At 43.1% G+C, this 14,729-nt stretch overlaps 1 protein-coding gene across 1 annotated transcript in view; it reads right to left on the bottom strand.

The window, feature by feature from the left end:
- lhfpl7 (LHFPL tetraspan subfamily member 7) overlaps window positions 1-13,900 on the bottom strand; it is an 87,990-nt gene extending 74,090 nt beyond the window's left edge. Inside the window, exon 1 of the mRNA XM_029520042.1 lies at window positions 13,297-13,900. Coding sequence (XP_029375902.1) covers window positions 13,297-13,659 — 363 coding nt within the window. The 5' untranslated portion in view covers window positions 13,660-13,900. The remainder of the gene's footprint in view (window positions 1-13,296) is intronic.
- Window positions 13,901-14,729: the final 829 nt, after the last annotated feature.

Below are 14,729 nucleotides of genomic sequence, written 5' to 3' on the forward strand. Positions count from 1 at the left end.
TAATTGAATTATAGCGCAACTGATACTTTTGTGTCCAACCTCCTCCTCCTCCACTCTTCGCCCCCCAAGAGGCTCTTCAAGAGACACCAGCCGTGGAATTCGTCTTGTTGTGTCGCTTGGCTTTGAAGGCAGATGCTCATAAGAAATGGATGAAAAGAACATTCTTAAAATTTGGAGCGAAGTGGGAAAAGAGTACAGATGAGAACTGTTAATCAGCACATTTGCTCATTAGAACGAACGTATGTTTGGCATCTGAACAAACAGCAGAGCAGAACTGCTGGACAAAGAGGCCCAACACAGAAATTACAGTTGATCATTTTAGATCAAAACACAGAGCACTGCAGGAGAGACAGAAAAGAGAATTGGAGAGAAGAGGGAAGGAGGAACACTTTGCCATTTCAGGCAAGTGAAGAAATATAGCATCTCACACTGACATAACCCTGCAGCCCACACATTATCTCTTTGAGGAGGTTGAAGGTAAACACACAGATGACTTAGGTCATAATAAACCTCAACTCAGCAGCTCACCTGATACAGCTGCTGGAGGTGAAAAGTAAAAATTGAAGAGCAAAGGTCTCTCTGCGCATTTCCTCTCCATGCCGCTTGTGTGCTCAGTTATTCCACAGGATTATTCACAGTCCAAATCATGGCCATGTTTCATAATAAGCCTCACATGAACACACAGTAAGAAACTAATTATTCATTTCCATTCTTCTGAAGCTGATCAATTTGATATAATGATGATTTTTGATTGCCCATAAATGTTACTGAGAATCCATTAGGATCCATTATAATGTAATTGTCACTGCCTTACTCATGTTGCCTTTGTTCCAAACTACAGTACGAGCACACTGTGATAATTAATAGGATCATGTTCGACATGTTAGCCCAGATTGAACAGCACAGTTGTCTGTTTGCCACGAAAACAAATCATTAACATTATTGTATCATCACACGTAGAGAGTTTAAAAGGATGAGCTGGGGAGCTTGAAAATGAATTAGTCTGAAAAGCTTGTGAAAGTGATTTAATCAGTGATCTGTGGAAGAGATACATTTCTGCCGACTGAGCTGTTTCCAACAATCCAGTCCCCAGATGACTTGTAAATTTACATAAAAGAGATCATTTACCTCTGATTTTTTAGATTTTTGTAGTTTTTTAGATGTAACATTTCTGGATTTGGTTTATTTCCTTGGGCAAATAGCCCTCGCCCAATAAAAATATATCTTTATGCACTTCAATTGTAACATATAGAAGACTTTCTATATTGAATGATGTTGGTGTAGCCCAGCCTCTTCCAGCTGTAATAGAGAAGTTTAAGAGCGCATGAGAACTCCAATGGTGGAAGAGCTCCTGCAAACCTCTCATACACTCACACCATCAAAAACTCCCATAGCCCAGCTTGCTCCTGCATTTATGCATGATCTGCACTACCACTGGTCCCAAGTGCACGTTTCATAATTCATGTATACTGTACTGAAGCAACTGCAAATGCTACTATATCTGCCTTCACCACTCTTCTTCATTTCATCAGTGAGTCAGACTGGTCCATGTTACACTCAGATTATAGTAAACTCCCTGACCCCAAAAATGAGCATCCACCTACAAAGTGATGCATTGAAATTTCAAATTCACGTATTTACGTTCAGAATCAAACCAGATACAGTTCGATAACAAGAAAGTCTAGTTCTTCATCCTGAAGTCAGGAATAATCTTTTCCTGCCAATGGCGGAGAAAGTCGATCACCACAGGAATAATAAATAATGTCTGTTACTAGGTCTAGATCGTAGTTGCATCAGTCTGATTAAATGTCATTCTCATGGAAGAGCGAGCATCTGTTGCATATTAAGGAGGCCAGAGTCTGGCCTATCGAGGATCAGAGTAAGAGTGATGTAAGCAGACAACAACATACTGCTGAGCTGCTTCGTTTTACACGATGACAGCTTATCATTACACAGTAGGTCGCTAATGAAGCTCAGGTTTGTAAATGGCTGGTGCTTGCTGGGCAAACGCTGATAAATCATTAAGTGAGCGTTTAAGCCTTTACTGTCCTTTCTTTAGGTAGAATCCATCACTAAACTGTGTAAACTAAGGACAAACAACTTGTAAAAGCATATTTCTCCATCCTTGAGACAAAAAGAAAAATAATAATTCTGGAAACGAACACTAATTAATTGAGGATTTTTCATTATAAAACACACAAGAAAATGAAGCAGACTGTAATCTGAGATGTTACACTGATGGTGAACAAACAGGCTTGCATCCTAATGACTCTGTTATAGAGCTGTTGCCTGTGTCCTGCTGGGCGCCTCTGTAATCGCCTTTTCTTTTCATTCAGTTCTCTCTATGGAGCTGCACATTAGCACAGCAGTGGCTAATGCTGTTGTGTTGCAGAGGAGGAAATTAACTTTTTATTGAGGAATATTTCTCCTCCCTCAGGTGGTTTCACTGGCCAAGAAACAGAACTTATATCAACTAATCCAGCAGTATTGGGTTACAATAATACCTGCTGTTGTTCATGTCAAGCATGTTGAAAGTGATATAGATAAAATATAGATGATCGAAGTCATTTCACTATGAACAGAGAATGCTAATGTAAATGCTGAATGTTTATATGCAAAAACATTAACTCCAGTGTGTCTAAATGAGGCACAATATATGTTCCCCACTTAAATGCGGCTTCTATTTGCATAGTTTGGGTTAGAAAGGAGGAAAATATTTGTCTCTACTCAGCAGACAGCCTGTGCCTCCCAGAAATATCTGATTAGATGCTGCAAATCCCACCTGCCCTCAAAATTAAACAGGCACAATGGTAATCCGTGCCCTCACAAGCGGAAAATTTTGCCATCCGACATGTCTAAAACTGTCAAAGAACTTGTAAGAGTAAGACATTTCTCTTTACACGACACTGAATAAGTCTACACACACGGGACTCATTGATTTTCTTCTCTAAAGCTGCACAACCCACTGAAGGATTCAACAAAGAAGTTATGTTTAGAAGCTCAGCTTGATCCTGCGAGCTTCATGTTTTTGATGTCACAGGATTCCTGAGCGTTCAAGAAAAAGTGAAGCAGTAAAACTATTACAAAAAAAAAAAAAAACTGTAGAAAATCACACAAGTATAGCTGATCACATTGAATTAGCATCTTCTCCTCTTAGAGAAAGAAAATGGTGTCTCCTCCTCTACGGAATGTCAGCATTAAGATGTGCAATGGAAGTGGATCGCTCTCTCACCTGTGACCTCTTACCTGTGACTACAAAAAGAGGCTGACTTGCACAGCCGCAACCCGCCTCTGTGAGCAATCATTTATGTTAAAAAATGAAGAAAGGCTCTCTGTTAAATCAATACATAAACTACCCACAGGATCCACAGGGTAGGCAGTGGATGTGACAGGCCGCTTAACAAATGGGTGGCAGCCTCCTGGAGACCGCTGACTCAGCATACCCCCCCCCCCCGAATGAAGAAACCAGCACTCTGTTACGCTGCCCCATCTCTCCCCCTTATCATATCACTCAGACAGCTTGCTGTGTCTACCTGGGAACTGCTGATCAGAGACTCTTAAATATCGCCAAAGCAAAGAGTATAATTCATAAGAGAGATAAACGTTCGCAGTGGCCATGCATTTTCCTGCTGCAAAGCGTTCAGGCAGGATTTGAATAAACATCCTGCGTCTGCCAGCGGAAGACATCACATTTTTTGACCAATGGAGTCGCACATCTCGTAGGGAGTGTTTTGCTGCGCCCGCTGCTTTGAGAATATCAAATATCAGATCTAAAAAGCAGCAGAAGAATATCACACACCATAGGTTGCGTCCATCCATCAACACTGATGAGATCATAAATCCCTTTCCTTCTCAGCCAGATTGATTTCCTCTCTATTTCATCTAGATGGGTATAAAATGCAGATCAACATGGTCCCCTCTCTCCTCCTCATCTCTCTCTCTCTCTCTCTCTCTCTCTCTCTCTCTCTCTCTCTCTCTCTCTCAGGCACCTATTCTATCCATCATCTGGACAGCTGTTCACCTGCACTTTCAATTCCTCACCCATATGCAGCACTGACCTCTTGCCCTACTCCGCCTGTCAGCCTACTCCCTCAAAGCCCCCCGACACACCCGCCCCAGCCCCCACCAAAAAAATCTTAGTCATCCAGGACTTTTTGACACAATCTACAGACACAGGACTTTAAAGCAGAGTAGTGATGACTCATAAAACACTCAAACTGACGTGAGGTTTTCCCAGATTTCTCCTTTTATGGACGGCTGTAGCTCAGGTAGTACAGCAGCTCGGCCATGATTGGAAGGTCAGCCTTAACCACAACATGTCAAAATGTCCTTGGACAAGATGCAGACTCCCATAATGTCCTGATGTGTGTGTGTGTGTGTGTTTGTGTGAGTAAGCATCTTGGATAGAAACTGACCTGGACAAAAGCCATTTGATTGTGACGATTAAGGTTTTCACTTCGCCATCAACAGCACATGATCACCTGAGAGTTTAAAGGGCTATCCTGTTGCCTCATTTCATGTTGTATTCAAAATGTGTTGTTAATTACCTGATGGTCAATTGTGTCTATGTTCTTATAACCCTGGAGACTTACTTCGACAAACAGAAGCGACTGCACGAGTGCTGATGCGCATTCATTAGAATCAATTAAACTGAGTGAACTACAAATCAGGTATTGTCAACCTTACTGCCGACCATTTCCTAAAGCCTTTAAAATTGATTCCTACCTTTCAAGAAGACGTTGCTTTATCTGCTTCCCAGAACAACATGAAAACAAACTCACAGGGAAATGTGGAGCAGAAAAAGGATGTTCAAGGATCCATCAGCTGAAGCTCACCATTCTGATCTGAACCACACTGGTGCTTCTGTTTCAGAAAATTACAATCACGTTGCATTAGTTTCAAATTTAACTTAAAATATTTTTCCCCTTCTCTTCCTTTGCCAATCATCTGTATTCATGAATCATTACAAGTAGACACACACTGCCCACTGGGAGACAGTTTAGCCAGTGTACTGGTCAAGAAAATAAAGTGGGACTCTCTTAAAACCCCAAACAGGCTAATTTAATGGGAGAAACCTTGTAATCTTGCTGTGCCAGCAGATTAAAAACTTGCACAAACCTCTTGAACTTCACATCCTCTCCGCAGTGACAGTGAATGTGGAAACACGTGACCACACACAAACATGTTGTCGGGTTTTACAGATTCGAGGCCACCACCAGCTGCTGCAACATCATCCCCATCAAACCGGTTCAATGGCACCTGAACACACTCTAAATGCTTCAGGTGAGACAGGCGAGGTTCATCTGACCCATTCAAACACCCAGCTAGTCTATGAAGCAGTACAAGATCATTCTGTGCTACATGCTGGGACATTTTTTTTTTGGTTTGTGTTGGTCTTTTGAGTTATTTTTTGAGATTTCTAAAGACTTTCCAGAGCAATCTCACAGCTTTATTTTGAAGAAGAAATATATGAAATATCTCTGTCTCAACCTGTCTTTGGTCTCGTTTCCAGTACTGGGTAGGTTCAGTGTGGCCTGTACAAGTACAAGTCAGGTTTAGATGCTTCTGTGTGTTTTCAAAATGGATGTGTGGAGGTGAAATGTGTGAATTTGGTTGTTTACGTGGATCAAAAGGATCCTAATCAGCAGCCAAATCAGAAGCCCCAGATGTCAGGCTATCCTTGGAGACGCAAGCATGGAGAGCTTTGATAACAGCTCCTACTTGTAAGTGTACCTCCACATAATCAGCATCATTCAATCTAAATTATTCAAACAAATAAAAGCCTCAAGTCTCTGTCTGTATCTCAATGTTAGACTGACATAAAGCTGAACCAGTCAGAAGAAAGTCAGCATGGAGACCCGCTGTGATTGGTTATATTGAGTAGACATGATTTGAAGGTAATTATATAATAAATACAGAGCCACTAGAACAAACCATTAAGTGCCTTTCACGGACAAGCAGCAGTGTATTGACAAACAGCTCCCTTCAGAGGCAAACTAAACTGTCTGCCTCAATTTGAAATCAAAGATAAACACCAACCTATCATACAAGCACCTCATTACATCCTTCTAACCCAATTCAGCAGATACTGTTGACAGAATGTGTGACAAAGACGAACATTGTGGAAGTTTTGATTTTTACTTTAAACAAGGGGAAAAGGAAATTTCAGCTTGTGATGGAGTAAAAACGAGAATAGTGATGCCTTGCAAGGAGCCCATTCTTCCTCAAATCTGTCACTCTCTGCCTCCCATTAATTTCGTCACCAGTCAGACGACGGCCTTGAAGTGAACATGTGCTGTATGAAAATAAGTCAGCGCACCACATTTCACGCAAGACTTGCTGTCAAAGGAACAAACATCTATCTCTCTTTCCAGTTCCTCCGGCTTCTCCTGCTCCACACGGTGGTTTTTATAATGAGCATATTTATGTACCTGGAATAAGTCAAGTTGAACAGACAACCAAATACAAAACACCACTAATTTATATTTGGCTGAGCCCGGGGGTCGAGGATATGTTTGCCCCATAAAGCAGCAGCGAATGTTTTCGGGCAGTGGGGGGAGATGATGTGTGGCTATGCTCCAAACCAGCCACCTGAAAAACAACTTCGTGGAGGAGGCGGCAGTAAAACACGACTTTTGACCTCCCCTGTACTCGCACTCCCCTCTCAGCCATGCTGTTCTCTTTGCTCCTTCCTTTCTCGTCTTCCCAGATGAGCGCATGGAGAACAAGAGGCTGGGGTGGAGGTCACAGTGTGGGGAAGGGGGGCGGTGGTGGAGCTACAGAGCCACAACATTACAGGTAGATTTTCTTTTATGAAAGGAAACAGAGTGTAGTTTATTACTGAGTCTGAAAATGGATGATGGCTGTTCTCTGCTGTGGATGGGGGCGGTTTGCTGGGGCGCTGCTCTCAAGTGGAAAAGGACCTGTTTTGGCGCGGACGATATGTCACAGCCGGGCTTTCCTGGAGGGTAGCAAGCGGAGGATTTTTACTTAAATAACTCACTGAATCTACCTCTTTTCACTCCGTGCCTAAATGCCCCTCAGTCACCCCTCCCTCAGCCTTTAATTACAGCATTAGCGCTGACATGGACAGCCGCTGTACATCACATCAACGTCTCCTTTGATCACACTCCGATGCGTCAGCGAGAATGTTTTGTCTGTGTTCATGTCCACCACTCATCACTTTTCATCTCACTGTGTGAGGTTTGGAAAGTGGTGAGTATGTGCGTGTGCAGGTGCATCACATCCCTTTGAACTGTCTAATCACTGTGTGCCCGGTAAATCTGCCACTGTACGTGAAGAGCTGAACAGAATGAGGCCGGCAGCCAGACAAGTCCACCTTTTGTCGCTCGTGCAAACCATACGAAGGATTCCCCACAGGGAGAGCAGGAATGTAGCATGTGCATTAGGCCCCATAACGCCATTTATAACAGGCCGACACACTTCCACACAAATGGCTTTCAGCACAGACGCTCCCCATTAGCATTAGGAGAGAGAATGTAAGAGGTATAGAGAGGGGAGGGAAGCTTTACCGCTACAGTGAATCTAAAGGAGCAACTCCAGCATGAAGTGACATCTGTGTTCTGTGGAGATACTGGCCAGAGAGTGGCAGGGAATGTGTGTTATTCTGGGAATAGGAAACAGGAATAGACCTTCATTTCTCTGTCATGTAGTTCAGACAGATAAAGGCCAGACATTATTCATCATTCTGTCATTACAATCCCTGCCTGTGTCTGCTGAGCTCACCATCACGTCTCACCTGAGATGTGGCGTGTCCAGGTGAGCAAGTTGCATCGGATTAAAGACTTTGCTATATAATAAAAGTTTTGAGTGAATAAGTGGATAAGAGCATAGTTTAACTTAACTAATGTCTTCTTATGTGTTTGTTTGTTTTTTTACCTTTTTTGGTAGGCAAAAAAAAAAAAAAAAAAGATGTCATAAAAAGAAAACAGACTTTTAAGTTGTTGTTGCAATGGTGCAAAAATTTGCACGGTGGTGAGGGGAGGCTGAACTTTATCTTCCACTGCATAAAAAAGAACCCCCCACCCCCTAAGTAATTAATGTTTTCTTTGAAGCTTACTCCACAACACCATGCTCACAGTATGTCAAAATAATAGTGTTAAATTGGTAACACATGTACACAGGAATAAACCCCTGATACAGAGGCAGAACTGCAAGTGCTCTGAATACAGATTGTACCTTTATGAACCGTGGCATAACAGAGACTTGTCTGTTTGATATCAGTAAATTGGAACGGAAGGTTGGAATAAAAATAATAATTGAGGATATGAAATAAAAATAAAAGACCTTCCCCCAATTGCTTAAAAAAAGTCAGACAGCCTTCAGCCAAAAGAAAAATGATAATGCCCCCCGACCCCGCTTCTCTCCCCCCAAATTATTTTCAAACACGCTCTAAGCTTGAATAATAAGCAAGTATGCTCAATTACTATTTTGTTCTCTGTTAGTTCACTTTCTGATGCTCATTTCTTCATGTGATCTGAACTGAAAGTACATTTCTACTGACTTTAAAACATATTTCACAACACACAAGATGTCACGTTAAGGTATGGTGACTGGGACGTTTTACCTTTATTTCACTCCATTGATTAATTGTGGCTTTACTCGGCTGCACAATTTGGATTTATCTTATTTTGCTGCGGCACTTAATAAGTTGCATCTCTGCCAAAGCTGCAGACAGATCAGCAAAGGCAGTGAAAATGGCCTTTGTGTAAAACAACGTCCTCACACACAAAGAGTGCACGGGAAAATATGACTGCAACATTACCTGCTCTCGTCTGGATACTGACATTAATGAAAGAGGGCAGAGACAAAAGTTGACCTGCTGCCAGACAAAGGACTCAGCAGTGACTTTCATTAAATGAGTTATCTGTCTCTTTAAAACCAGTTCTGGCTCAATGAGTGGCAAAATGACATTTAGAGCATCTAGCAGGGTTCATGCACCAGTGAGAGTTCTTCACTGGTAGCTGGTAATTAGGCTTTGTAAAGCATCACCAGTAACATCTACAATTCAGCTTCTTGGCATGTGGCGCAGTCAACACGGTCCGAATGTTTTGTCTCACGTGTCAGAGGATATCAGTTCAGGCCAATCATTTCCTCTCTTTTCTTCCTCTTTTTTCCGCAGCCCGGCCCGGAATATGCACCTTGACTCAGTGCTGCTTTCCACACAGACAGACACAAGATGAGGACCAACTCAAGCATTTCCCAATCACTGTTCCTGGAGCTCGGCCACGACTCATTTAGGCTACAAAGCGACCTTGACATTCAGTGGGCGTGTAGTGCATGAGAGGCCCAAACACACACGCCAGCACAGACAGCTAAGCACACACAGTACAATGCAGGAGCTATACCGCCTTCACATGAGCACATGTACACAGACAGTTGTATGTGTCTGAGCTGTCGGCTGGTTACTACAGAGGTTGAGCTAATCCAGCTCCAGTGTTTAGCGCTGTGAAGCAGCTGGAAGCACATAAGCTGTGAACAAGTTAAGGTGAAAATGTTTTCTGGCAGGAGCTCACTGTAGACCTCCTCCACTGACAAGTCCAACCTGGCAACCTCCACGGCACTATGCATGCTTTCACACTTCCTCTGACTCCTGCCACACGCATACTACCTTTGTATGTGTATACAAGCATGATCACACACACTGCCACAACTCTGCTGTTGCTCTGATGGAAAGAAAAGAAAAAAAAAATCACAACCTAACAAAAGGAAGAAGTAGAGCAAGGAATAATTTATGTGGAAAACCGCGATGCAGAATCTTTTTTATTGCAACTAGCTGAAAGCGGGCCGACTGCTGCTGTCGCGCATTGATCAGCGGAGAAACACTATTGTGGCTGAGGAACAGAGCTGAGTTAGAGTGACAGTAAACAGGAGTTCACATCAACATTCAAAATCAAATATATCAAAGTTGATACAGAAGTCACACTAATATTGATGCATCATGTCAACGTCTATTGTTCAACGAAATTAAATGCACGGTTAATGTATGCAGTGACATTTCATCGATGCACAGTTTGGGTTAGTGTCATTTTTCCACCGTTAAATGACTTATGTAAACATATCCTCAGTTCCACTGTGAAAATCCAACCTTACACGTCTACATCGATTCTACTAGTCCCGCATTCACAATTCCTTATGTCAGTTACTTCAGTAAAAAGATATAAACATAAAAATCATCCAAATACACTTAAGCTAGCAAAGATTAAAGCTCTTGTCATGTAGAATGGCCAATTGCTGAATGATGTGGATATTAAATGCATTAAAATGATTTATGTATCAATGTGTGAGCATCATTTTAATGTCTATAAAGCTGCATTATAAAGTGCCATGCTGCTCAATCTAATAAAGAATATTACAATATACATATAACATCACTTAATTCTCATTTTGAATTAATAATCTTAATATGTAAATTAAACGTAGCGAAAGTTATCAAATAACTGATGAGGGGTAAAGTGGAATATTACCTTGAAATTGAGAAGTTAAAGACATGTACCACTGAATTGCACTGTGATATATTGAGTTAATGTATTTATTATGTACTATTTTTAACTTACACCGGATAAACAGGTACAAAGGATGTGACTGCACAGCACAGTAAGTGAGAAAAATGACACAACAATGAGCTTCTGGACAACCACTGCAAAAACAGATCCGACCAACCTTTCCCTTCACTTCCTGAACTAATGATACTCTAATTACACACATTCATTCATCATCAACCGCTTATCCGTTTCCAGGGGGTGCTGGGGCCAACCCCAGCTCACACTGGGTGAGGGCAGAGTACACCCTGGACAGGTCACCAATCCATCACAGGGCCAACACACAGAGACAGACAGAGACCAACAACCACTCACACTCAGACCTACGGACAGTTTAGAGTCAGCAGTTAACCCAAACATGATGTCTTTGGACGGTGGGAGAAATCCCACACACGGGGAGAACATGCAGACTCAGAAAGGACAGAAAGGACCCAGGCCGGGAACTGAACCCGCAACCTTCTTATTGTGGAGCAACAGCACTAACCACTATGCTGCCATGCTGCCAATTACACACATAAATAATGTAAAAAATGTGTAACTCTGCAAACATACAGCCATCATCATCATCAATCATCAACCTTCTTCAGCTCAAATAAGAAGTTGCTTTTCCTATCTTGAATCTCCCTCCTGTTTAACATGAAAAAGTGGCAGAAGTCAATGTTTGTTTGCCACCTCTTTCATATCTCACAGGGCAGTTTTGTGCCTCTCTCTCTCTCGCTCTCTTTCTACACGTGTGTATGTGTGTAACTAAATGGAGGCCCTGCCAGCCTGGCAATGGTCTTCAAGACTGGACTCTGGAGTGCCAGCAGCCCTGGAAAGCAGTGTGGTCCATGCAAAAGCTTTTGACAACATGGAGCCACAACAGAAAGCTCAAAGAGACTGCAACACAAGTAGGCCAGCCTCCCAGGGAGCTTCGTCCTCCTCTGGATCACTCACAGAGCAGCAGAGCTCACACTGAGCCAACAGAGCACACTTTCACTCTGATGGCGGCAACACAAGTTGCTGTGCAATGATAGTTCTTCTCCCACAAACACACACAGAGGGAGTAATGGCTGCCCAGCCACATGTGCAATATTGTTGCCTCTGCACGTGCTGTTTGTGCTGTTCGGGCATGTGTTTGTGTGATTGTTGTTGACAAAAAAAAAACAAAAAAAAAAAGGCATCAGCAATACAGCGTGCACATCAGTGATCTTGGGAGGGGACTAATAAAGAGGCGCTGATGAAAACTTAATGGCCCCTTCACCTCATGGCTGTGGGAGCAGGATTGTGCGTTTGGGTTCACCGCTGCAATAACACATGTAGCTCTGCTCTGGGAAGCAGCTCCATCAGCAGGCTCCCTAACACACTGGAAGGCCCACTAATTAACTCACTGACAACTAGCTAACTGACAAAATGACTCCTAATTTTAGCCAAATGAGCCTTAAACACAGTGCAGCCCTCCATACTTATATTCGGTGGTTAATGTGTGGACATAAATCCAGTTCTGCTCTACCTCTCTCTGCAGTTTCAATACCTGAGCTTCCTGGAAAAACAAACGCAGACACTGCATTCTTCTCTCTGCAGCTCTACAATGACAAAACCAAGCAGCTACTTATTAATATCTCCCTTTCAAGTGCTAATTCCCCTTCATGCATTAATCATAACTCCAGAGGTGGCTGGTAAATTGTAAGGTTTTTTTTTTACATGGGGTGGGGTCAGGAATTAAATTATCCCACAACTTGTATGAATAGTCAGAGTCCCAGATAGAGGACTTTTAATAAGGCCAATTGTTTTCGCCCTAACAAGCTCATAGTTGTCTCCCAGTCCACACTAACAATCAGATTTGAGGACAAATAAGTTGCTTCCTAACTTTCATTTTAACAAAAAGCCCTTGCAACTAATCCGTGCCATATTGGCTCGCCCCTACCTGCGAGGGTGTTTGTTGTTGAATGCAATTGCACAGCTGTTTCCTCCATAGGTTGTTGGTTGGAACGAAGTATAGTACAAAAACAGCCACAAGCATTTTCAATTTGACAAAGATTGAAGTCCCTGCTAGCAGGGACCCCCTGATAGGTTAGTCAGCTCTGCCAACCAAGGACCACTTTAACAGCTTTGGGCCCCCACAGATCAATGAATAAATAATCAGTTCTGACTGAAATCCCCTGCATCATCCCAACACCTAGATTGACTGAGGAGGAGCACCACAGCCACAGTAAATATTCCATTTTATGCATTTGGCTGACACATTTGGTGTTTGTATGTGCTTGTGTGAGCGTGCTTGTCTGTGTGTGTGTGTGTGTGTGTGTGTGTGTGTGTGTGTGTGTGCGTGTGTGCGCGCGTGTGCTGTATGTACAGTTTCTGGTTTGGATCCTTTGTTGAACCCTGAACTGAGTCACTCCAGCTTTTGTTATCTGCCACATGAAAATCTAAAAGAAATCAAATGAGTTGCTGCTGGAAGGGTAGATGCTGCAAAATTTTAAGCTAAAAATGAAAAGATAAAAGGACTTTTTACTGATGCAAATGTACTTTTTGAAATTCAATGTCTCTGTCTTTTCAGAATTAGCAGCTTTCTTCATTTAGGACAGTAAATAATTGTTTTACTCCAGCGACCATTAACTGCTCCAGATGCATAAAGCTAAAAGACTCTTGAGCTGGAGCTGAGTCCACTGAGAGTATGTCCTGATCCGTCCACCTGACGGGCCTCAAGCTCTCAGCCATCCTCATGTGACAGACTGGAGTGTGTGAGGTGAACTACCTGCCAGGAGCTGGAGGGGATCTCTGCGAATTTGCCTAGTCCCCCGAAGGTGTAGCACCGGTACATGTGATCCAGGGACTCCGAGCAGTGCCACAGCAAGCCGAAGCTCACAGAGTCCTTGTTGTGGTGGTGGTGGTGCTGCTGCTGGTGGTGGCTGTTCCTCAGCTGGTCTTTCACAATCCAGGCAGGAGAAATGAAGCTGAAACTGCAGACGGCGACCAGAGCGGAGGAGAGGAGCACCCAGAAGCAGCCCACGCAGCTGAACATGGTGGCAGCTTGGGGCAAAAAGCCCGGAGACAGACCCAGATCGATCCCGAACCCGGCTTCTTCTTCTTTCTTTTCCCGGCCCAGCAGCGAATGCATTTGGAGCGCACACCTTCAAGAGCAGGACTTCAACTTCAGCCCCTGAGCAGCACTACATCAGCACAACACACAGTCCCTGGGCGCATCTGGCCCGGACACACAAACCAGCAGGAAGACATCCAAAACACATCAGCAGGGCGACACAATAAAGTCAGCTGGTCCGCAGCTCCACTCTCCCCGGAGGACCCCCGGGACTGACACACAGGATGTTTGATGTCACACCCAAAACTGGGTGCGCAGTTATCAGCGCAGCTAAACCAGCACTTCAGTCTGCGTACACAAACAGACCCACAAACCCCCACCCCCCCGCTGCTTTCACACACCGAACCGCCTAGACACGGACGGCGGATCACACTGCGTCTCCCACAGTGCGTCCGGACTGAGGCAAGTTAACGAGGGCTAAAAGCAGAACTTCCGGGGTGGATTTCAAAGTAAAAATCTAGAAGCGGAGGGACGCCGGAGTTCATTTCATCATTTCATGCTTTCTTGTTTCCCATACAGGAAATTTAGGATGTTTTTGAGGCTTTGCCCCTATGTACTAAAACACTGGAGTTCCTGTTTCCATTTCAGCTATTAATTTTATCAAATGTTATTATATTGTAGTAAATTTCCAAGGAGTAGCAAGCCGTTTAGAATATATACTTATATATGTTAAAGAAAAGTCTCACGATGCCAAGTTTCATTCACAATGTAACTTGGAGATGGATGCATGGCTGTAGGAGACGACCAGATGGTACTTTAGATCTGTGTAGCCTGAATGGAGTCATTGCGGTTATTCTGAGAGGTGTGTCGGTAGAAAGCAGATGTGAGTGAAATTGGAAAGTTTTTTTTAATATATATTTGTTCAATATTTAATACATCCCATTCCGTCAGCCTAATAAAGTTACTACAAAAACAATGTTGCTTGTGGCGGGCAATGAATTGACCCTTGTCCTCGTTAACCTTGTTTTTATTTTGAAGGTTTAAATGCACTTTTCCGGTATTGTGCACAGTGTGTTGTGGTGACTTGACAGGACAGGTGTCTGACTGCAGGTATCTGTTCACGACAAACATCGCACTTTGTTAACGTG

Source organism: Echeneis naucrates, chromosome 14, assembly GCF_900963305.1.
Source record: "Echeneis naucrates chromosome 14, fEcheNa1.1, whole genome shotgun sequence".
In the NCBI taxonomy this organism is placed as follows: domain Eukaryota; kingdom Metazoa; phylum Chordata; class Actinopteri; order Carangiformes; family Echeneidae; genus Echeneis; species Echeneis naucrates.